Source organism: Coenobita brevimanus, chromosome 26 (assembly GCF_032717465.1).
Source record: "Coenobita brevimanus isolate Jiangsu-jjx chromosome 26, ASM3271746v2, whole genome shotgun sequence".
Lineage (NCBI taxonomy): Eukaryota > Metazoa > Arthropoda > Malacostraca > Decapoda > Coenobitidae > Coenobita > Coenobita brevimanus.
Window position 1 is genome coordinate 6,084,056 of NC_136979.1, and position 24,513 is coordinate 6,108,568.

The 24,513-nt window shown below is 41.4% G+C and overlaps 2 protein-coding genes across 2 annotated transcripts in view; both read right to left on the reverse strand.

Moving 5' to 3' along the window:
* Positions 1 to 5,993: 5,993 nt before the first annotated feature.
* LOC145394061 (uncharacterized) lies at positions 5,994 to 12,119 on the reverse strand. The gene is made up of 4 exons (XM_080268028.1): positions 12,071 to 12,119; positions 11,621 to 11,718; positions 10,949 to 11,030; positions 5,994 to 7,201 (listed from the first exon to the last, which is right to left on the reverse strand). Exons 1-4 carry the CDS (start codon positions 12,090 to 12,092, stop codon positions 6,582 to 6,584), a joined length of 822 nt encoding a protein of 273 aa, XP_080124154.1. The 5' UTR covers positions 12,093 to 12,119; the 3' UTR covers positions 5,994 to 6,581.
* Positions 12,120 to 12,245: 126 nt separating this feature from the next.
* Positions 12,246 to 24,513, reverse strand: part of LOC145394143 (transient-receptor-potential-like protein) — a gene marked incomplete at its 3' end in the record, with an annotated part of 163,912 nt that continues 151,644 nt past the window's right edge. The window contains exons 15-17 of the mRNA XM_080268123.1: positions 19,740 to 19,961; positions 13,039 to 13,217; positions 12,246 to 12,360 (exon numbers count right to left, since the gene is read on the reverse strand). Coding sequence (XP_080124249.1) covers positions 12,246 to 12,360; positions 13,039 to 13,217; positions 19,740 to 19,961 — 516 coding nt within the window. The remainder of the gene's footprint in view (positions 12,361 to 13,038; positions 13,218 to 19,739; positions 19,962 to 24,513) is intronic.

Sequence of the window (24,513 nt, forward strand, 5' to 3'; positions counted from 1 at the left end):
ACCTCTTCATTACGAGTGAGCCATTTTCTATCTTATTCGTGCTTACTCCAGACGATTTTTTCTATTATTATTATTATTATTATTATTAGATTAGGAGAGAAATTTCCAGCTGGCGGATTAGATTTTGTCCTTCATCAATCCCATGAAGACGAGAGGGTTTTTCCTAGACTGAACAAACTCGTCTGGCTGTAAAAAGAATTAAATATAAAATGACGTCCTCGCTGTGAAAGGGTGAAGAATCTATCGCTACAAATCTGCGTTATCGTCCCTTCCATATCGTAGGAAATAAAGATATATTTTTCCGTTTATTATTCATTCAGTATTGGTCTATAGGTCAACTTTTCGGATAATACAAGGTGGTATTTATATTGCTCACCCCTTACCACTCAGACTATGAATTTACGTGTGTTGCGGGAACAGCTCCGTCACCAGTGCCTATTCTGCTTCATTTTTCTGCCTTCCATAACCCTTTTCATCTCTCACTCTCTCTCTCTCTCTCTCTCTCTCTCTCTCTCTCTCCTGCGTAGTGGACTAATGACATCTCGAGGCAGCCCAAACACAGCACTTCTCACGCCAGCAGACCGAGCCGTCCTCGCAACACACAAAATAGAAGGAGCAATATATGAATCACCCTGTGTATGAAAGTTGGGATAGTATTATTGTGAGGCTGTTTTGTGATTCTGCGTTTGAATATGGAAGAGAGGATACGAAAATCATGTCTACCATATCTACCGAGCCATACAGGTGTGATAAGGCGTCTTTAATGGTGTTTTTACTTTATCTAGGCGCATAGAGCCCTTCAGTACGGCGACGTCCTTTCCCATTTATTTTTGCTACTGCCAAAACGATTTTATTACACTCTGGGCAGGTTTCTTAGTGAACAGGGTAATGGATTATTTAACCTTTACATTTCTAAAGCTAGAATGCACTCCGAGCGCGCATACCTCCGCCAACACCAATAATATTTACGATTTGCTGCCATAATTCCTCTTTCCTACCAGACGAATGCTTTTACCGTCTGATTCTACGGTTTTACACCGCCCTGTTTCACAATACCAGAGAGCGCATACCACCACCAATGCCAAAGAAATGTATGATCGATTTCCACCTCAAAAAAGTAGTAGATTATTCCTTGATCCACCGCCCACTACTGATGTAAATGAAATCCGATGACAAATTTTGGGAGAAGTCTTATAAACAGAGACACGGGTAAAAATATATAACCTCATTCGAAATTCCTTAGACGAGGTAATATATATAATCTAAACACAAAAGTTGTCTGATGGTAGCAAGAACAAAATATGCCACGGTAGTGAAGTGGTAGTCCATTCACTATGATGACGTATTATTATTATTATTATTATTATTATTATTAGTGTTGTTGTGGTTGTTGTTGTTATTACTTTGACTCTGGCTATTAAGTAGATGATTAATAGAGCTCGGTTGAAGGGGTGATAAAAAAGATAACTACATTTTGAAAAGTCTCTCTCAAACTGAATAAGATAATCCGTAAATAGAAGGAATAACATGGAGGAAAAGACGTCATCGTAGTGAAAGGTTATAGGGCCGTATTCTAGATGGCAAAGGGAGCCTCATAACACCCTTTCTTTAGCGATTTATTTTATGCATTACACCTCAACGTCCTCATTTGTTATTTATATCGTTTCAATATATCGTTTCAACATACCGTTTCAGTTGCAGTAGTTACATACAAGTGGATATTGAGGTGTGCTGTAATGAGCAGAGTAAATCGCTGAGGAAGAGGTGTTAGGAAATTTCCAATACTGCCTTTAAGCTTAATAGCTTCTTGGGATCAGCCCAGACGTTCAGCACGAGACAACAGGCCGCTTCCACAGTTATTATTATTATTATTATTATTATTATTATTATTGTTATTTTTATTATTGTTATTAACATCATCATCATCGTTTTATTTATTTATTTTATTTATAGATTGCAACCAGCGAACCTTCTTCCTCCGTTCCCACTTCCACATTCTTCGTATGTGGTGATAATGGCAAATGCACGACACATTATCAGAACGGTTACCAGGGAAACTATAACCCTCTCAACTTCTGGACAACTCTAGTGTTATATTCCAGTTAATGCCAGACGATTTTATTAAGCTGAGATAAAAAATAAAAAAAGAAATAATAGAAGTCAACTGTGGAAGCCCGCCTATATAAGTGAGCTACAGTATATACACGCCATGCTTTTATTCCATCCTACAGTATACTGGCATATAATTCATTCGGACAGACGAGACACCTTTTTCCACTTGAAGAGCCCCATCTATAGAGTACTGGAGTGCTTGTGTTGATGCTGGAGGTAAGGCGACTAATAGGTTACGCACTGCACTGGCGCCTCAAGCTCTGCCCCTCATTAAAATATATAAAACTAGAAGACAGTCACAGTTTGAGCCGTGATCGAGAGAGCTACTCAAGTCCCCGCAAACTGGAAGAAGTGTTTGGCTCAATCGAAAGGTTTTGTGATTAAGTTCTCAATGTTAGGGGTTCCCAGCACTTTCAGTTTCGTGTACCACTTGTTATTTTTGTACCGTTGCACCCTTAGTTGATGGTACGTAAATGGGTTTAAACAAGGGATAGGTATACTCGTCAGCTGGCTATACTTCGCCCACCTTAACTTGACGAAGACTTTTGCGCTGTTCCTCCTTCATTTCACGTAGCTCAGTGGCGGAACAAGACAGCGCTTTGGCTATATATCCTGTCTTCAGTACTTCCATGTTACCAGCAGCATGTTCTAGTGTTGATCGCTAGTTACTGCTCAACATTCAAAAGGGAGTGATGACAAAATTAGGTCACGTTAATTAATATCAACATAATTTCATCAGCTCTAACACTTAATACCGTTACCATTTTCAGTCGCTTGGAAAATAGCCAGGTAAAATATAAAACGGAAATACTTATTTTGAGATTTACGTATATAGTAATTGTCTAGCTATCCATGCATAAATATAAACTTATCAAAACCGAACATCTTGCTGGGGCTACGTATGGTATTATTTGCTTTTGTTCAAAGCTTCTACTTTTCATACATGCTACTGCAGTGGAGTGAGGCTATATGGTTTTGCTGTTTGTTTTTCCCGTCACTGAGAAATGGATAAATGTCTAAACTGTATGCTGTACCGGCAAAACCCAGATGTATAGTTGGGGACACAAGAACAGATAAACTTCATTACGATGAATAACGAGACAGTGAGCAATGATTCAAAACCCAGTGATCCGATCGTAATTATGTAAGAGTTTTTTAAGGGTTGGACCAAAAAAATTGGAGCGATATTACTGTCCGCAACTGTACCTCCAGTGGTGCATGTACCGCAGGTTGGCCTCTGGCATGGATGACCCGTACATTTGGTCGCAATTTTGGATCGATTTTTTTTTTTGTACTCTGCCAAGATTTTACTGTGATATAATTGCTAATTGGAGACGACTTTATTTGGCCGCGGAAAGAATTTTCGATGTGGAGAGGTTAATAGGCTTCATCAATCCCATCACTATTGAGTTTCTTAAGTTGAATGAAATTACCTGCTTCCAGCGAGGAATTATATATATATATATATATATATATATATATATATATATATATATATATATATATATATATATATATATATATATATAAAACACTGTGTGTGTGTGTGTGTGTGTGTGTGTGTGTTTTCATACCTTGAAGAGCTAGTCTGAGATATAAGATGTGTTTTCGCAAGAACTGAAGGTCGAAAGCAGTTTGATTCGACTTCATCTTGGCTTTGGATGAAAAACCCGCGTGAGTGGGCTACCAAAAATCTAGACGGTCATTTAAAGTCAAGAAATTTTACCCAATGGCAATGTAGCTCCTCTGACTTCACTTCCACTTGGCTTTTAATCTTGTCATTTAGCTTGTAAACAAACCTCGTGTCGCCAGTTCTATTTTCCTAATTGAGTATTATGAGTAAACTATTAAGACTCTTGTGATTTTCAAGCAAAATAATTACGGTTACATTGTTTCTTTCAGTTTTTTTTAGACCACATCATAACTTAAATGAGAGTTAATATGGTTTTGATCCTTAACTTCTCGCCGAAATACAGTACAGTCCCTTTTTTGGCGGCAGATTTGTGAAGGCTGGGACTCTCACGGTACTCTGGCTGAAAACTATGACTGTCTTTTTACCTCTGTGTAGGCTGACCATGAAGGCTTATTGTGGGGGTTTGTGCATGGATTTACCTACCTATGAACTTCTCCTCTAAGTAGTAATATATAGTTATCCAAATTTCTATGTATACATTCTGATTTTTTATATAACTATGTACAGGCCACTGATATTATGGTATACTGCAATATATACTATTTACTGCATATATTATTCCCTATACAATGTGAGTTATATAAATACATATTCTTTAATCTGTAATAACATTAGAACAAATCCAGAACAATGAACAAATTTACAGGTTGCATCATTAACTGTTGAAATATATAGCACAGCACTATTTCAGTAACTACAAATATTTTTTTTTCCAACACATTTTAGAGTTAACGATCTATACATACATGACGAGAAACAAATCACCTTTTCTTCCACCTGTGTATCCTACCTTCTTAAGTCTGCATTCCCGCCAGCTAAGGAGGCTTTCTTGAACCCCTTTCTTATAAGTTTTTTCTGTATGTGCCACCTAAATATCCCCTTTTATTTCATTTATGCATTTTAAGTCTAAGATAAAAGATATAAAGGTCATATAAGAAAATGCAGAGGTGGAAGAGTCAAGATAACACCTTAAGAAATGCAGGTGCCACAAAGCCTCCTTAGTCTGTGAAAGTACGAGTTCGTAGACCCGAATTCTCGTCGGTTAAGGAAGCTCCCTAACCCTTCTTCCTTAGCGATTTATTTTGCATCTTATTACACCTTGTCGTCCTCTTCTGTGTTACCTAAATCATTGTAGTATCACCATATTCTGTATAAATACCGTACATAAAGATATTAGCTAGCCCCATTCAAAAAATGAATCAGTAAGGAAAAGGTGTTAAAGAGGTTCCATATTCTGCATGAATACCGTATAAAAAGATGTAAAAAAATAAGTCGGTAAGGAAGAGGTGTTAGGGAGCTTCCTTAACCGACGAGAATGCGAACGTTTGTGTCACGTAACAACTGCTAAAACACCTACTCGTGGTGATGGCGTTGATGTGAGTGCCTCAGTCTTACACTCTTTTACACATGGAAGCCAGAAACAATAGCCTAAGACGACAACAATAAACTTTGCCTCTGTATAGCCTACGGTGTACTGTACGTTAACTTAACTTAGGATATATATCTGAAAAGTAATGCGTAAGGACATAACAGTTCGTCACATATTTAGGCAGATATGAAAATGCATGAAGTAAGATGCGGTTCTGATCTTCCTACGGAGAAAGAATGGCAGAATGAGAAAAGAATTCGCTTGCTGCTAGTCTAGGCTATCACTAACAAATGCATATCCTTCAGCAAATTCTTTCAGGCATTCGTAAACAATCCGAGCTGAGATAAACTGATTTCCTAGCATTATTGAGACTGGAAAATAGATTTGTTCACCACATCACCAAGCAGAACCTTCCAGATAGGCTTTTAAACACTTCTCAAAACTGGGAAACAAATCTGAACGCCACTTCACCCAGCAGTGCCTACCGAATAGACTCTGAATACACTTCCCAGAACAACAGTGCTTTCATTAACTTACGATTACAAGTTCCATAGATTTTCGTTAATTAACAAGTAAAATGCCTTACAGCAACAGTAATATTATAATACTCTCAAAGCTTATTAACAGTACTTTTATGTCCATAACTACGACTGCGGAGCGTGTGAAAGTGTGTCGGGCAGTAGCTTAACTTTAGCAAAATAATTCTCTGTTTAGCAGCCGTCAGTCATTACTTAGCCAATATACAAAACTCTAACAAACGAAACTTTCAACTACAGCGATAATTGTCTCATTCTTTCGCTGCCTGTGGACGCATTAATTTGCTCAGGGTATCACAAGACTGTTTTGTTCTGCTGAGAGCAATTCTGGTTGTCGTAGGTTTGAAAGCCTTTTCGATTAACCTTTGCAATGTTCGGATTTTTCTCACCAGATTAAAGATGTATCAGGATTCAGCCTAAATAATATCACAACTGAGTCCACGGCAGCGAAAGGGTTAATCCTACAGCAACTGCGATACGTTACGTGCTACTTCGACTAACACGTTGAAAATTATATACCGATGCGTGGCAAATTCATCGGCAAAAATTCTCAAACCAATCTGGCACTTGTGTAGGTGGGCCAGGAAATGTCAACAAATCGGCCTTGTGCTTGAGGAAACGGGGACAAGCCCGCCACAGCCTAGCCTGGTAGGAAAAAAACACATCACATAATGGCACTTGGTTTCTGGAATAGTCATTTTTTAGAGGTTCATCCACTTGTAGACTCGTTTGGTTCTGAATCAAGCGAGCCTCTGTGATTAGGCTTCTTGCATGGCGACCTCGTACAACAGATCAGTACCGGATGTGTGTTAATATTACAAACAACTGAGTAACAACAGCACCTGGAACATTATTACACCACTGTCTACCCTCAAAGTTCTGTGTGAAAGTGTTTATTAGCCCGGTCCTGGTCGCTAGGAGGCCTAAGTAGGATCTGAGGCTGTTGGCCACTGGGACTTTTTACCGCCGAGGAGCCCGTCTGTCCTGGCTGCTGCTGTTGATTGCTAGCCCCGCGCTGCTTCAGATTCCCGGAGCAATTAGGGTGCTGGCTAATCGGTGGAGGTGGAGGAGGTGGCTGGAGCGGAGGTGCACCGGGGTGAGGACGAAGTGGAGTGGACTGGGGCGAAGGAGAACGAGATGCGGTGCTTGGTGTGGAGGGATGAGACAACTGTGAACCTGAAGGTGATTTTTGAATCGCCGGCTGGTCGGTGGACAAGAATTGTGTGCCTGTGGGTGAGGGCGGGGGTTGCTGGAACTGGGGGAACTGAGGGGCGGTCATCTGTGAGGTGGTGGGCGTGGTGACGTACTGAGGTGTGGGGTTGGGTGTGGGTGTGGGAGAGTAGTAGTGTGAGGCCATAGTGGTGGTGGGCGTGAGGGCGCGGGTAAGGGCGTCGCGCAACATCTCTCGTAGCTCGTTGCGTAGGCTGCTGACGATCTCTTTCCTCAGGTAGTCCATCTCTTGCGGAGCCAGCAGGCACCCTGTCAGGTTTCCTGGGGGAGAGGGAAGCAGGTCAGGCTACACACAATTTGTTTTTCATTACGGTAATGTCAAGCGTGATTACGGTTATGAGTTTTTAGATATTTGTTACACCAATTATACGTGTTTGCTAGCTAATAGGCTATATCTAAACTTTCGTCACCCAGTTGTCAGAGCGTATATATATATATATATATATATATATATATATATATATATATATATATATAACGAAGTGAAGTTACTGTACGTGACATGCTGTAAATGTGGTAAGTATTCATTGTGTGTGTGTGTGTGTGTGTGTTTGCTGCTTGCTAGCTTGAGTCAAAACAACAGATGTGAGGTATATAAATGCTTTTCACCCACATGTGTTTGTTCCGGGCCATGCTGCCGTTCTTACCGTGCACACACCCATCCTCCTCTCTCACTCCTCAAAATGCTTTCATGCTCATTATCAAATATCTCGCTCCTCTAGTGTAAGATTGTGGTATTTAAGTATAAAACATATATAAAATAAGCCGATGCTTTTATCTATTTGTCTTATGGTAGAAGTATTTATATGCAATCCTTCACTAATGGTAAATTACTAAAAAAGGGCAGATAATGAGAAAAATATTCGTAATGCAGTTTATCTTTTCTTTGTATTCAGGTGTATGGGTTTTGTAGCCTATGTAATTACCTGTTATTTAAGGAAGCTTTTACGTGGAAGAAGTACGTGCCGAAATTGCGTAAGTGGAATATATATATGCTACCAGAAAAAATGTGTGTAAAAGTATCTACCGGAAAAACAATAACGTGAAAGTACGATGCAGTCTGATGCAAGCGAAAATGAAAAAATTAGTACTCGTAAAGTTCAAAGTAGAGTTTGTCAAGGTAGGAGGGATAAAAGCGTTACAGAGAAGAGGAGGGATGACGAATACATACCAGGAGGAAGAAGACTGAGAGGTGAGGGAAGGCCCAACGAAGCTTTAAAAGAGAAACAACAATACCAGCTAGGCTATGTCGCTTGATTTCTGCACAAAGGTTCTCACTGCTTCCTCTGTTCTTGTGCACTCTTTTCACAGTAATATGAGTCAGAGAAACTGTGAAAAAATAGGCATCTACACACACGCGAAATTTTATCTGTTGTTAATCGATTGTCTGCAAATTATTGAGCTTTGAATTAGTTTTTGTTGAAGAATTTTGTAGGCTATTCTTGAACGTTCATTCTGAGCAATGTAAAGAAATTTCTTTTATGTCTTCCAATTAATTTTGCAGATAATCGATTAACTTTGCATTCTGGGGGGCAGTCATTCAGTATGGGAGTAGTTCAGATACCCGAGGATTTAGTTGGATAATTAAATACGTCTGATCTATAGTGATTAGAAAAAAATAGTGAATCAAGGCAACGTGGAAACAGATGAACAGAAATCGCCAGGTTAGTGGGTTGGATTCTACTCTATTATCTTGGAAGCTACGATTTTCCTTGTGAATTTAGTTGCTTCACCGATATTCATGCCTTTATTTTTTTTAATTTTTGTGCAGAATAGTAAGTACACCTCATTTATTCAACCACCTCACTCCACACGCCTATTCAAACAAAATTATTCTTACCATTGCCTTGTCGTCCAACTCAGTGTGATACATATATTTTTTGTTTGTCCGTTTTTAATCCATCTAGTACAGATATTTGCCCTGGTCCATATCTATAGTTTTGTAATGCAACTAACCTATTTCCTTGTTCAGACCGACAGTACTTTCTCCACGTACTCTTTCTCATCTCCTGTTCATACCTATCCTATGCCATTTCACAAAACCTTTCCTTTCCTTTCCTCAAGTTCATTTGCCAGACTATCCTTGCACACATATACCAGTTTTCTCCTCGGAGTTTACAGTAAGAAAGCTAAATCAAAACTCACTGTACAATCTTAGTAACACTTTAGTAGGCACTGGCTATATTTGGCACAAGGAAGAATAATGACTGAAAATAGTGTAACGCACTAAGCACCATATTAGGGAGGAATAGTGACGTTTCAGGTGTGTGTGTGTGTGTGTGTGTGTGTGTAATTCACCGGGTCGGTCAGGATCACTTGATGGTCGTGATTATCAGCTTTTACCCTCCCGGAAGGGAGCTGAGAGCTCATATAGTCCGATCTAAGGGCAAGGCTGTGACCTTCACACACGCACACACCCGTCCCCTTGCTCAAGGGGGACAGTAACCACCCACTTCGTCAGTGAAACTATTCGCAACCTGAGCGAGGCGCGAACTCCCGTCCACCAGTTGGCAAGCGAGAACGTTACCACTGCACCAGCGTTATGTGTGTGTGTGTGTGTGGATCCTATGTTTGTTTTGAGGGGTATATGTGAGAAAAATGTAGAGGCTGGGAGGAATTTGTGTGTAGATTTTATGAAGCTTAGGAAGACTGGTCATGGACGGGACGGTGAGAGAGGTTGTGTAATTGGATATAGAGACAAGTTTAAAGGATTAAGGAAGAAGAGGAGACTGGGATGCAAATCAGTTGTCTGCAGATGGTGGAACATTAGTCACTTACTTATCAGAGAAACGTCAGCATTAATATTTTAGTTTGGAGGATCTTTGGAAGGAAGACTTTGAGAGTGAATATGCAAGAAAAGTCAAGATGAGATGTACCAGTGAGACGACGCATAACGATATGAAAGATCACCTGGGAAGATCTTGAGGGAGTGAAGTGTTTAGGTATCTGAGAGTGGACATAGCAGCAGATGGAGCTACGTGACCTGTAGTAAATCATAGGATGGGAGAAGGGGCAAGAGTATTTAGGCATGGTGAATAATGTGGAGGGAAAGTTCGATGATCGTTCAGGCGAAGATAGGATGGCATAGGTAAGTGTGTCACAATGCTGTATGGATGCGAGGCGTGGGCGTTGAATGCTACGGATCCAAAATGGGTGGAAGTGCTGGAGATGAAGTGCTTCATGTTCATGTTTGGGATGAGATGGTTTGACGGGATGAGAAATGGCAGTGTAAGAGAGAGGTGTGAAAGAAGACGTAGTATAGGGAATAAGGTAGACGTGTCAAAGTGGTATGGTCATAAGAAGAGAATGGGCGATGAAAGGTTGATAAAAGTGCACAGATCAGACGTGGAGGGAGTGAAAGGAAATGGGAGGCCTAGAAGGTACAAGGAGTGTGATAAAGACCTGGATCATGAGGTCTGATTATCCAGGAAGGTGATAGGCCTTGCTGTGTTATATAATGAATTGGAATAAAGTTGTGGGTTATGGGGGGGGGGAGATTTTAGTGTCAATTATCTGTAACAGGGTAGAAAAGAAGCGACTGGGGTAAGCCGGAAATCAGCGGGTCCTTCTTGTGCATAATTTAAAACTACCGTATTTGGTGTAGGCCAGTACACACGACAGCTGAGACGATGAGTGTGAATGAGAACGCTTTCTGCTGTTTTCTGGTACCACCTTACTGGAGGGCAACAGAGGGCTTTTAGCCTTTGATTCTTCATTTTTTGTATATATATATATATATATATATATATATATATATATATATATATATATATATATATATATATATATATAATGATATGAGTTTATTGACTCAAGCCACTGTCTACTAAAGGGTTAATTAATGCAACAATATTTTTTGAAAGAGAACATTCGATTATTATGCGTCCCCTCTCGCCCTCCCTCCCTGTCTCTCTATCTCTCACTCTCTCGTACACACACCACCCCTCTTCTCCCTAACGCTTGTCACCCCTCCGTCCTGCCCATAGTACACCCTACCTAGCCACCCACCTTGCGAGTATGTCAGGTTGCATGGGAGTGACGATGCCGGTGTGACTGTTATATCCACGCAGCCTCCAGGGGAACTTGGCTCCTGCAGGGGAAATATTCATAACAGATCTTAGCTACTGTTTACTGTTATTAGATATTATTTTGTTTCGCCGCATTTTTTCACTGTATCGACATTATTTGTAATCCCTACAGCCCTGGGAGTTCTTTATTGCTGAGTAAATTCATCCGGCGTTAATATAAACAATACAGGCATTCCCGCGTTCATGAGGCTGCCATTATTTCTAACATTTGCAGTCCTAGGCGTCCTTTGTTAAATCTTGTAACCTAAGCTAGAATAAGGAAATACAGTCCCAGGGATGAAAGGGTTAACATATACTTAAGTTTGGTTGTTGCTGTTTTTGAGATACACTTTGCATCAACACTGAAAGAACCGGGCTTTTGTTTAGCTCGGCATGTCGAAGTGTTTGGTAGCTACATGAGTGAAGATGAAAACATAAACAAGCACTCTTTCCACAATTTAAGCCAGAGTGAATATAAACAAACCAATTATGGCACAATTTATACTGTACTCGAAGTTATTTTTCTACACAGTACACTCGAGAAGTTTGCTTAGGTTGATGACTGTATTACCAAGGGACCATACGTACAACTTGAGGTAACGTGTATGAGTACCTGGTCTCTTCCCAGCATGCCCAGGTCCACGGAGTGTTGGTGGATGATGCCTGGGGTGCCGAGGCTGGGATGGGCAGATGAACTCAGGGACGGGGCGGCTGGGGGCAGGGAGAGAGAGGTTAATGAAAAGTAGGGAGTGTTTGGGGGACAGATGGATAGATAGACAGAGGGATAAATGGAGACGGATTATAGACAGACAGGCAGACACATAGACATAGACAGATATACAGCTATCTATCTGTCTATTTATCTATCTGTCTATCTATATGTATATATTCGAGAGAGAGAGAGAGAGAGAGAGAGAGAGAGAGAGAGAGAGAGAGAGAGAGAGAGAGAGAGAGAGAGAGAGAGAGAGAGAGAGAATTTCACAGTATTCCACATTATTCCATCACTTAAACACACACACACACACACACACACACACACACACACACACACACACACACTCACCTATGGGAACGAGGGGTACCATGTGCTGTGGCGAGGTGGGGGTGAGGGGAGCCTGGGTGGGCAGGGCGGGTGTGGTCACAACTACAGGGTTACTAGATGCACCCCCTCCCTTCTCCCCTACCCCACCGCCCCCTCCCTTGTCTCCCCCGCCCCCTCCCCCTCCGCCCCCTCCCCTGCCCGACGCCACCCGCCCGCCCTGTTTGATGAGACGTAGGATGTCCTTCTTGATGGAGTCCATTTGTCCGTACGCTCGTGCCGTCTCTCGCTTGCGGTCTTCTCGTAGCTCATACCTGGTGGAGGATGGAGAGGGATTGAAGACAGGTTAATTAGACAGGTGAGATAGTTTAGTTAAAGACAGGTCAGTGAGAGATACCGGTAGGTGAGATTGGGTCGTTAGAGATAAATTAAAGACAGGTCAATGAGAGGGAGGTGACAAAGGTGAGTTACTAAGATTAAAGACAACAATTAGGGAATGGTGAGAGAGTCAAATGCAGCTTAAAGACAGAGCACTTGGAGATGGGTGAGATAGATCGGTACTAGATAACTTAAAGGACTGGGCAAAGGATAATTGACACTCGAATGAACAGGGAGTTTAAATGCGAGATTTCTCCGGTTACAAACATTACATGCCCTACCTGTATACTTTATAGCCATTACACATCCGACTAATGTTGGTGGAATATTTATACCTTGGAATGACCTCAGGATATCACTTAATTTAGAGCATTTTGTCGTGTGTGTGTGTGTGTGTGTGTGTGTGTGTGTGTGTGTGTGTGTGTGTGTGTGTGTGTAATTGCGAGAACGTTATGTGATGAATATGCCAGTGACGATTCAGCAACTAGGTAAACTTTGCACGAGAAACACCTCATTAAAACTTGCACCTGATTTTCCGCCAGTACCCCCTTGATCCCCCTCCCCCTCAGCCCCTCCTCACCCCCTCGGCACTGCTCCTTGCCCCTCCCCGGTACCTGAGGCTAGATATGTCCTGCTTAATCTCCAGCAGGTCGTCCTCGTTGACTCCGTCCTGGCGGTGCTGTTTCTTGGTCTGGTGTATGAAGCGGGACACCAGACGCCGCATCACTTCCGCGTACCTGCTCACCTGCCGCATCCTCCCTCCGCCCCCCACCGCACCTACAGCAGCGCCTCCCTGCGTGGTACAAAGCAGCATAAGTTACACAGAAAGATACAACACACTATACTATACTATATTACACTACACTACACTACACTACACTACACTACACTATCTAGTACGGCACAAAAGAACAAGGTACAGTATACAACACCACACAGCACGGTACAGTACGACTCAGCGCTACACTACACAGCACGGTACTGTACGTCACACTATACTACGCTGCAGAAAGGTACAGTACAACACGCTACACAACACTATGCAACACAGTACAACACTGCACTTCACAGGACGGTACCGTAATACATGCTACACCACACAACGCAGCAGGGTACACTACAACACTACCTCAGGCACGGATGGGGGGGAGGGGAGTGTACACTCCTTCTTATTTTCAGCAGACGACTAATTACTTGTCGGAAAAGAACCATGTTATTTACTGAAACATACAGTAAATATCTTGCATAAATAGTTTCGTATCACAAATTGAAATGAAAAGAGGGATTAGGTAACAGAATCTGAGGAGTCTGGGTACGAGTCAGCATTAATTGAAGCTTGTAATTCCGCTACCAATCACGCCCCCCTCTCCCTCAAACTTGGATCCGGTCCTGTTACACTACACAGGATAGTATAAGAAACCTTAAAGTAACATCTGTCCGGTGCACGGGGTTGTTCATTAACGTCTCTGTACAGTAATATCACAGTTCTCCACGTTACACCTTCCTGTCGCCACAAATAATTCCATACTCGCAATACAGAAGCTATCCATATATATTTTCTCTTTACAGTGGTGTATCCATCTATGTCTTTTCATCACTTTCTTTTTCTGCATCTTACATTCATCTTTATCTCTTCGTGTTTATAAAATGTACTGTATCTGTATCTTTCATTTATCTTTTTTTTTTTATATATCTTTCTGTATCTGTCTGTATCTCTCTGTATCATCTGTCTGTATCTCTGTGTCTCTGTCCACTTTATAATATCAGTTTGTTTATCTGTACGCCTTTCCACTTCTAATACTTCCTTGGCCTAATCCAACGGGTCAGGTGATCACGTTTACTTGGTTATTCTTACTATTTCCAGACGATTTTATTCAGCTTAGGGAAGACCTCATGGTATTAAGGGGTAAAGAGAAGTAAATGAAGGCTGAATCTTATCTCTCTGGTTTGAAAAGTACCTCACAAGCTGAGTAAAACTGCCTGATAGTACTGAGAATAAAAGTAATATGTAACACCTTGTATTAATGCACTGTACTAAATATTGAGACATCGGTAACTATTGGTCAAGATCATTACATTAAGAATTACATAGGATTTATTTAAGTCAGTTATATATACGCCATTCCTTAGTCATTTATTTTGTTTACTACAGCTCAGCATTATTTTGTATGTTATTCTTACCTCTTATCTCGACAGACTAAAAAATACCATACAGAAATATATTAAATTATCAGACACAGAAATGAGCTGGTGGAGAGATAAGGCAGCCTCTTTACGAACGAGTATAAGGTTCACACTTTAGCTTTCTGTGACTCGTTGACACAGCAGGCTTTGTAACACATTCTCCTTAGCGATTTAATCCCTTGTTATTCTTATTTGTTATGTATTTGCAGTATTGACATAGAGAGCATTTTTAATACAGAAGAGAACATTAATCAGTTATATGCATTTAATAAACCAATAAAGAATACGTGCTAGAGAGGCTCCTGTGATAATAATAGTTATATCATCTCAGCTCGCCCTACCCCTCCTCTCTCTCGTCTCTCCCTGTGCCGACAAGCTAGAGTTGCCAAACGTCGCTAGGAACTGTAGTGTTTTTATTTGACGAAACCGAGTCTTCCCACAGTTACAGCATAAGTCTAGGCTGCATAAATTTCGATGAGCCTTACGAGTAGTTATGGGGGGAATAAGCCTCCTTGGTTACTAGCCAAATCAACCCTCCAGACTACATTTGTCCGTCAGCTGAGAAGCAAAGGAGTTTGGGATCTTCGACAGGTTAGAATAAACGCGTTGTGGTACGCCATCTTCTTCCTATATCCTTACTCTTGACACATCCAGTTACGTGATAGGCGGGTGTCTGGCTGCTGCTTCGCTAACAATTGTTTCAGGCGGTTCAGCGGTTCGAACCAGTGGGCGAGTGTCGACTAACGCGGAACATTCCTCCAATATATACAAAACACCAACAATATCGCTAGAAAAAACACCGAACTCTGTATAATATAGCTAAAACTTACGATATCTCGGAAATATTGCTGGATTTTATACAGTTAACCTTCAAAATCTGTGCAAGACATATGTGGAGGTCTCATGAAAAAATCTAAATTGGCATCTTAGGCCGACAAGCCAGTCTGAGTTCAAATTACCGCACAAAGATGCAATTTGGAACTCTGAACCGTATGAGCGAGGCGAGATTCATTTACTTGCCTCAGCCTCTCGTTGCGTGGATACTTTAGTGCGTTTGGTTTGTCTCGGCCTACGTACTAATCACAGAATGGAGACTTTACGATCGTTACCTGCCAGACAATATATTGGTATTGTTTACTGATCAGATTATTGAAGGAAACTAAGATTAAAATATGCTCTTTTTGGAGTTGTGCGTTGGTGAAAAGTTCACTGGTTAGGATGAGATGTTACTTCGCCGCAGGCACATCACACCGCTCACCTCGGCAGCCAGGTGATGACGTGTCGGTAGTTTTCGCTTGAGTTCATCACATGTTGTTGTCAAACAGTGTTATTATGGAAGTGTGAGTGTCTAGGACTTGCGACAATAAAACTGAGTAGACTGGAGATGCGAATAACACCAAGTGAATGGAGGTACAGTATTCCATTTCATTATGCTGCCAGCATCCATTGTCAGGGCTTCGTTGGACGCCTATGTGTTAAGGTAAGATGCTGAAGAATTCATATTGTTCACTGCACTGTTGTGATATATCTCATCTTGGATTTGACATGTAAGTTGTTACCATAGTAAGCTAACTAAAGGAATATGCATTTACAGGAAAAGTGGCCAGTATTTGGAAACGTGCCAGTTTAGGGTGTATTTTTTCCCTCCTAACTAATATCAGGGAAATACTATATCAGTTCACGTCATAGCCTTCCCAATTTCATGTTTTTTCTACATTTTATTCAGCAAGACATGTTTGATTGTGTTGTTTTCCCGATTATTTACTTTGTTGCATTTACTCTTACACTGTGACGGGAATCATAAAACGCGCCCGAGTGTTACCCTACCCCATTACGCAGCCTTTCTATAGCCTTTTACCAGTCCACAATAGGATTAGGTGAAAAGGAGAAAACCCGAATGCCTGGCCGGGAATTGCATTTAGGTCAAACTGCAGACGAGGTCCAGTTAACAGATGATGACAATATAATGGAAGGACATCATTCATAATTGTATAATTAATACAGGATTCTGAGGAAATAATCTTTAGTTAGGTTTGTTGACGTCGGTGGTGATGTCCAGCAGAGGGCAGTTAGTCAGTTTGAACCGGTTAGTTATGTTAGGTTTAATTAGGTTAGGTTAGGTTATTGTTAGATTAGTTTAGTGTTGGGTTAGGTTAGCAGGGACGAACAGTTGCTGACGGATTGACTTTGAAGCCGAATCAGTCTTAACGCCCGACGTGGTGGGCGGCCGCTTGCCACTGCGTTTAAGTCGAGGTTATAGTTAGTACGGTATCTTCAAAATTGCGCATTTCCGCAACTTTTTAAAAGTATCACAATGATAATTGCGTTATAGTTTATTGAGGAAAAATACAAGTGTAAATTCAGTGTTTGGGAGCTCTCCTGCAGTTCCATATGCATTTATTTGCTGCACATTAGTTAAAAAACAACAGATAATTAAAATTTTTAACATATGTATCGGTAGTGTCAACAAATCATATAAATAACGTTGGAGTAACTGCTATAAGTACGGTGCATTGCCTTGATATGCAAGAATTTGAACAACAAAAGTGTCGTTCTGTTCTGTAGGCAAGGTTAGACTACATGTGATTTTAGTGTATATTCCGTTTGTTTATATAGTTTCATGTCATGATGCTTCACTACGGAGATTAAGGAAGTCTGTATATGCCATTGTTTTCAGTGCATTTGCATTTACTTGCCACCTAGTTATTGTCTATAGGCTGTTGTCCCTAATGTCAGTTTCAAGACGTCTTTTCTCATTGGTTAGCCATGCAGCGTGAATGTAGTACATTTTGCATCAGCATTACATTACCATAGGTCATCACACCGTTACTAAAAATGTTTTTTGGTAAACTGAAATAAAACCAAGACCGACTCGCCTTCTGTGGTCTTGAGTTGCGAGTACTGTAGCAGTATATTCGTTTTCCACATCTCCGAACTTTCATCACAGTTTTCTGAAGATTTAATTCTAATTAGTAATACTATTTTGTCTGTTCATCATCACATATCCCAATATTTTTATATGTCCACCTTATAGCCTATGTGTTCTACGGTTTTCTGTCTGTAAATCCATGTCTGTTTATATTCTGTCTCTCCATCCATCTGTGTGTTTATAAATATAGTCACATGGCAACTATCGTTTCGCATAAAACTCAATTTCTGGATCGTCTGCCGGCCAGACAATGAAAATCAAACGATAAGGCCGCGGGCTGAAGTTCTCAGACCCTTGAAAGCAGATAATGGAGTTGGTAGCCTCTCTGAACTCGAACGCTGGATCTGACGTCTGCCTTTGTGTAGGGTGACCGGTAAAAAAGGTGGAAGAAGTTAACCTGGACTGTAGTACGTCTCGAAGCTTTTTTTTTTTTTTTTTTTTTTTTTTTACCTGTGCATAATAGAGTCAGACGTTAACCGAAATTGTTTGCTCCAAGTTCATACAGATACTGCTAGTAGACTGATCATTACCAGTCACAAGAAATGTATCAGTAATATCAGTAAAATGCCCATAAATATGTAAGAGTATTTGTAATTAAATTTCCGGAGATTTTTTTTTTCCCTGTAATACTGATGGTGTGGTCCTGTTCTTTCAAACCATCGTTGTCACAGACCCAGACTTCTTGGTCTGTTCACTCAATAATTACTATGAATGTTCCGGGCCATGGTATCTCGAGACAGTTGTCTAAAAAAAAAAAAAAATTAAGTTATGTAGAATAATTTTATAGTCTCCAAACTCAACGAAGATGGGCGCAAAAAACCATTCCAGTACAAGCACTCGTTACGGTACGGAACGAGTTTCATTCAGTCGGGCCCTCTAGCCTGCTTATTCTGATCCGTTGCCTGCGAGTTACAAATACAAACATATATAAAACATGCAGTTACATATAAGAAATAAACTTCTGAAAGTGTCACGCAATTGCTCGTAGCTTGATTTTTTTTTCTTTGTGGAGGGAAAAATCTTGCAGACATGTAGTCTTTGGTTCTTTTTTCCTTGCATTAAAAAACTGTGACTTTCGTAATTTATGAAATGCATTGATTTTGATCAACAAAGAAGTAGCATAGCTACTTGGGAGTTTTCTGATGCGGTAGGATGCAAGTTATGTCGGTCCAAATGCCATGTTGCTGAGAATAGACATAGGACCTCTTAGCTATTCTTGTCACTATCGACATTAGGCCAGAAATAGTGTAGGCTGCAGGCAGTGTTTGTAGGCTCTAAAAAATAAATTCGTTTCCATAGGGACTGTTTCTTTCTCAGTTCGTCATGCCGCTTGAATGTAATATATTCTTCACCGGGATTAGCCTAAATTACCGTAGGTCGTCATACCGCATCACAAAGTTATTGTACTTGGTAAATTAAAAGTAGTAAAAAAATCCTACAATAATCTCCAGGTTATTAGTTGCAGTATTTTCTTCTATTCTCTTGTTCTCAGTTTCTTCTCCCTTGTGGCGAAATTCATTTAGCAGTTGTTAGACACTAGCTGTTTTTTAAAATCCGCCTAACATCAGAAACAAGGCTTTCAGTAGGTATATATAATCTCAGTGTTAATACAGCGACACCCGTCATTTCACAATGGGCCATGTACAGTTTCATGGTTGTTTACCAAGGCAGGCGATCAAGAACAGGTCCATTGGCCAGACATTTCCAGGAGGAGGAGGAGGAAAGCTGACAATAGAATTTGATTAGCTTCCTTTAAACGCAAAATTTATGGCTGATGCGTAAATTAAAGTAAAGGCCATAGGTTGAGTCAGATTATGCCTTGGTTATAGGTCTTTCAGTAAGTTTTTGCCGCTAAGGACGAGACAGAAGGACACATCCGCTCAGAATGTCATATATCGTATCTCTCGCACAGCTTGGCATCTTAAGACATGGAATATATCTCATATCCTTAAGTGTTCTCTCGTCCACTTTGAAATCTTGTACACGTAAACTCTGCACATATTTGTTGGGAAAACAAAAGTATAGTATTCAGCCTTAATACTAATAGTAGCAACAGTAATAATGGTAGTAAGTAATGAATAGAAATATTCTCTTAACTGAACATCCAAGCAAACTCTCAATCTTGCAAACTAACCCTGCGCGCAAGATTGTCCCAGAAACTTGTAAACAAACCTTTCTAGCTCATCTCGGTAGCGGACCCACCTGCAGTGCTCCTTTCTCCATGGTAAAGCTTCTCTTCTCTGGCCGCTTGCGACTCTTGCGATAACAGAGGTACTGCATGCAGTTCTTGACCGTCCTCATGAAGTAGAATATTGATTTTGGACTGATGATGAGGTTGAAGGGCGCGGGAAGGGTCGAGCCGGGGTCGAAATAGCTCATCCAGAGTTTCGAACGCGCGAACTTCCATTCTTGGTCGGCGTGGTCCTGTTGAGGGTGACATTGGGGGGTTAGACGGGGTTGTGAGGTGGCGAAGAGGGAGATGGAGTTGTGGGGTAGGAAAAGGCATATAGGATTTAGGGGTAGGAAGGTGGAGGTGGAGGTTGGGGTGGGAGGGGTGAAGGAATGGTGGAGAAGAGGTGCAGGGATGGAAAAAGGGAGGTTGAGGAGGGGAGGGAGAATTTTGGTGTTGGTGAATTGGGGTTTGTTGGGGTGGGAATGGGGAAGTGGGGTTGTGGAGCGGGAAGATGGAGGTGGAGTTTGCGGTAGCAGGGGTAAAGGAATGATTGGGACTGGGAATGTGGATTAAGGATGGAAAAAAGGGAAAATGGTGAGGGAAAGGAGGATTTGGGTGAGTGTGGGGGCAAAGTGTGGAGGTGAAGGTGGGGTTGTAGGGTTGGGCAAAGGGAAAGTAGGGTTGAGGTGGGAGTGAAGAAGGATCGTGTGGGAGAGAGAGAGAGAGAGAGAGAGAGAGAGAGAGAGAGAGAATTTAAGGATGGAGTAAGGGGAAGATGAAGTTAGGGAAGGAAGTGAGTGTTGGATTGATGGCGTTATTCTTACTGGATTATTTGGGGGTAGGGATGGAGAGGGAACAGAGAGAGACTGTTGAGAGGAAAGAAAGGAAGATAAGGAGGCGAGAGGGAGAGAAAGAGATGGGTATGAGAGGGAAATAGGTGGGGAGAGTGTGAGAGCTAGAGGTGGAGACGAGGGAGGGGAGTAAGAGATGGAGAGGAGGGAGAGAGGGAGAGTAAAAGATAGGGAGGAGGGAGGGAGGGTAAGAGGGGGGAGATAGAGGAGAGTAAGAGGTAGGGAGGAGAGAGGGAAAGTAAGAAGTGGGAGGAGAGAATAAAGGTAAAATGGGGAAAGAAGGGAGAGTAAGAGTTGGGAAGGAGGGAGGGAGATAAGAGGTGAGGAAGGAAGAGAAAGGAAGAGGTGGAAAGAAGGAGAGTAAGAGGATGGAGGAAAGAGGGAGAGTAAGAGGTGGGGAGAAGGAAGAAGGAATAGCATGTGGGGAAGGAGGAAGGGTGGGTAAAGGAAAGAGTATGCTTAAGGAAGGGGTACTGTGGTTGCGTACGAGTATATAGGCTAGAGGGTATAGTGGTCGTGGAAGTAGGGGAGGGAAGAGGGAGGTGGTGGAAGTTGAGGGTAGTGGGGAGTGCCTGTAAGATTAGACTGGAGAGAGAGAGAGAGAGAGAGAGAGAGAGAGAGAGAGAGAGAGAGAGAGAGAGAGAGAGAGAGAGAGAACAAAAATGTTTCTCAAAATTCAGATATGCCAAAATCGATATGTACTTGGAAACGGGAGTTTGCAGAAAGGTGGAAAGATTAGGTGAGATATAGACAGTTTATAGTTTTGTTGGCAGAGAAGTGGAAATAATTTAACTTCATCAGTACACTGACGTCTTCAGTATTAATTTTACTGCCACCAGACTTTCGTCATGAAGTGGTTTTAAACTATTTCCATCAGCCCCATTAGAACATTGTCTGTTTTTATTCATGCTGCCGCCAAATCACTCTTCGGCGACTGCCAACATTTTCCTCGGGTGAATAAAAGTGTCTGGTGTAAGCGTGCATGGAAATAGGAAATATGTCTGTAGCAGTCAGATAATTGTCCAGAATATTGGTGTTCTGTCAAAGCTCTTTCTTCTCTGTACACCAGACAACCATGGCTCAAAGCCCCGTCATAGCTGATGTAATTTAAGGCACCAGTATATACTGTATTTACATCTCTGTGAAGCTGTGAATATTGTCATAATCCTACACCGTATACCAGTGAAGTAACTGATACACTTTAATTCGGGCAGCTACAACGCGGGCGAGTAAGTGATGTTTTTTCATGTACGGTACGAAATTTTATTCCAAACTGGCAACCTCATAACGTTGTTCATTACCAGTTCTGGTAAGTTTATAGCAGTGGTTCTTAATCCTTTTCACTCCATTCTCTCTCTGAGGAACTTTGACTACTTGGTAAATGTGATCGAGTTTCCCACCTGGAAGCTTGTGCAAGGCCAGCCACCGGGCCTTGGCCCCATGTCTTTTCATAGTAGTACTTCCTGGGACGATGGTAACCATCCACCTATTACCTTTTTGGCGGGCTAACGGGGGTGCTATATCTTGCCCTAGGGTGACCTGGGGTCATGCAGGGAAAGGGCGCCCATCTTCCCAGAGCCGGCAACTTGCTCCGGCCACATAGCCTACTACTATACCAGACAGAATCATGGGGTTGCCAGTCTGCAAGATCATGGTCGAGTATGAAAATTTTGATATAATTTTCCATTGTTGTGGTTTCAGTAGAGTATTACTGATATTGTTACTTCACTGTTGTGATACTGCTGTGATTCACGGCTTCATGCATACATGTATAAATTCATGACAGGGGTCGTTGGGCGTCACAGCTCTCTGCTTTGGAGATATTTGGTGCCAGAGAGCTTTCCAGAAGCACCCCAGTGATGAATTCAGTGTGACAGAAAAGAGGAAAAGAAAAGAAGGACGCTCAAGTGACTTAAAGTAGACTTAATCAGTACTCTCATTTTAATATACACAAAACATCACTAATTATTCCTGGTGATAAAGTACTGGCTAGGTGCTTATAAAATGTAGAAATGACAAAACTAGCCATGAACTATCTAAAATAAACAGTGCATCCAGACTACAAGCATTCGCGAAAAAACACTACAACTAGGGACAGGCATGTCAGTGAAGGCGAAGTATTATTAGTGATTTGATGAGGGAAGGAAAAAGGGAGATAAAATTGGAAACTGATTAGGAAGAAGTTACGGTTGACTTGGAGAGGGAAGGGAAGAGGGAGATAAAATTCGAAATCCACTGGGACAGGGGGCTGTGTTTATAGCTGGTTTTGGAGAGTTCGTAGCACATTTTACTAGGCGGTTTAGTTAGTTCATTACATCGCACAGTCGTCTCGAATGTTTCGTTTATATTATGTGAGTAATAGAAATATGCAAATATTGTGCAAGAGAGTATGAAGTTGTATTGTGCATAATAAATCGTTAAGTATACGTTGCTACGAAATCTCTTAGGCCAAGCACAACACAGGTAATTGTGAGTGTTGATTTGGGGATGGGAAGGAAAGGAGATAAAAATCGAAATCGACGAGGGAAGAAAAGTTTATTAATTCATGAGGGAGGGAGAGAGGACTTGGGGAATTGAAGAAGAGACGGAGAAAAATCATTTACCATATATCAAGACGGGCAGTAGCGATAATGGCTAGTTAGGGTCGTATTCGCGTCGGCGTGGGAGGCATCCTTGCACCTGATCCTTAGCGATTCATTTTACACACTGCACCTTACTCGTCTCTTATTACCTCCGCCAAGGAGGTTATGTTTTCACCCCTGTCCGTTTGTTGGTTGGTTGGTTTGTGAGCAAGATTACACAAAAACTACTGGACGAATTTCCACGAAACGTAGTAGAAGAATGGACCTTGGCCCAGGATACACTCCATTAAATTTTGGTGCGGATCCGGATAAAGGTGCGAATCCAGGATTTTTTTTTTTTTCATTTTCTTTAACATTGCGAGATAGTGCGTTGGCGGAGGTATGCGCTCTAATGAGTGCCATTCTAGTATGTTTTCTGTTTCTCTTCATTAGCGACAAAAATTACATAAAAGAGAATGGTAACGGGTTGTACACATGAATAAACCGGTAAGTAAGAGGTGCAAAGAACCCGCTTAAGCTCACGAGAATACGAGAATGCCAGGCTAAGTTGTGCACACCCCGATTCATAAACAAACACAACGTTATCATTTAACTAAGATTAATTCTCACAGGAAGAACGTGGAAAAGGACAGCCCATAATCTTTCCATGTGTTTCGTTCGTCCTGTAAAAATAAATCCTGCTTACAGTTTGGAATTGATCGTAAATTTGTTTGTGAATCCGAGTCCACTCTAACCCAACTTCCTTTTCGAATTAGAGGGAAAAATATCCAGTCCTTTACGTACCTACTTTATCCTTCACAAAGCCTGAACGCACTAACAAAAAATAAATCAGCATGAATATCAGGAGAGCTCTGCATATGCACAAAAAAAAAAAAAAAAAAAGGGCGATAAAAGGTTTTGCGTGCGGTGCGTTTCATACCGGCCCGCTTTTAATGGCTATTGGTCTGAAGGCAATTTGGCGCAATGACTGTTTGAATTTGACTTCTGTCCACCTACAAAAGTCTCTCTGCCCCCGTTTTGAAATACAAATTCTATTGGAGCCGTGGGAAATCTGTAACTGCTGGTAATTAATTTTAAACGAGATCCTGTTGGTAGAGGTATGTGGTTAGGTATGTCACAATATATTGGACAGTTAGTTACGTGAAGAGGTTGGGGGAAAATGGCGTTGCGGCGACGAGCAACGATACTGTCTTCTTATTTATTGAAATGAAAAAAAAAAAAAAAATGAGATCGCAAACGATCAGTCTCCAAAATTATGTCTACCAAGAAGGATGAACATTCTCTAGGGTGAACTGTTGTCTAAGCAACATATCACCTGCTTTGTAAAACTGCTGCTGAAGCTTGGGTTACTACAGATATTCCAGTGAACA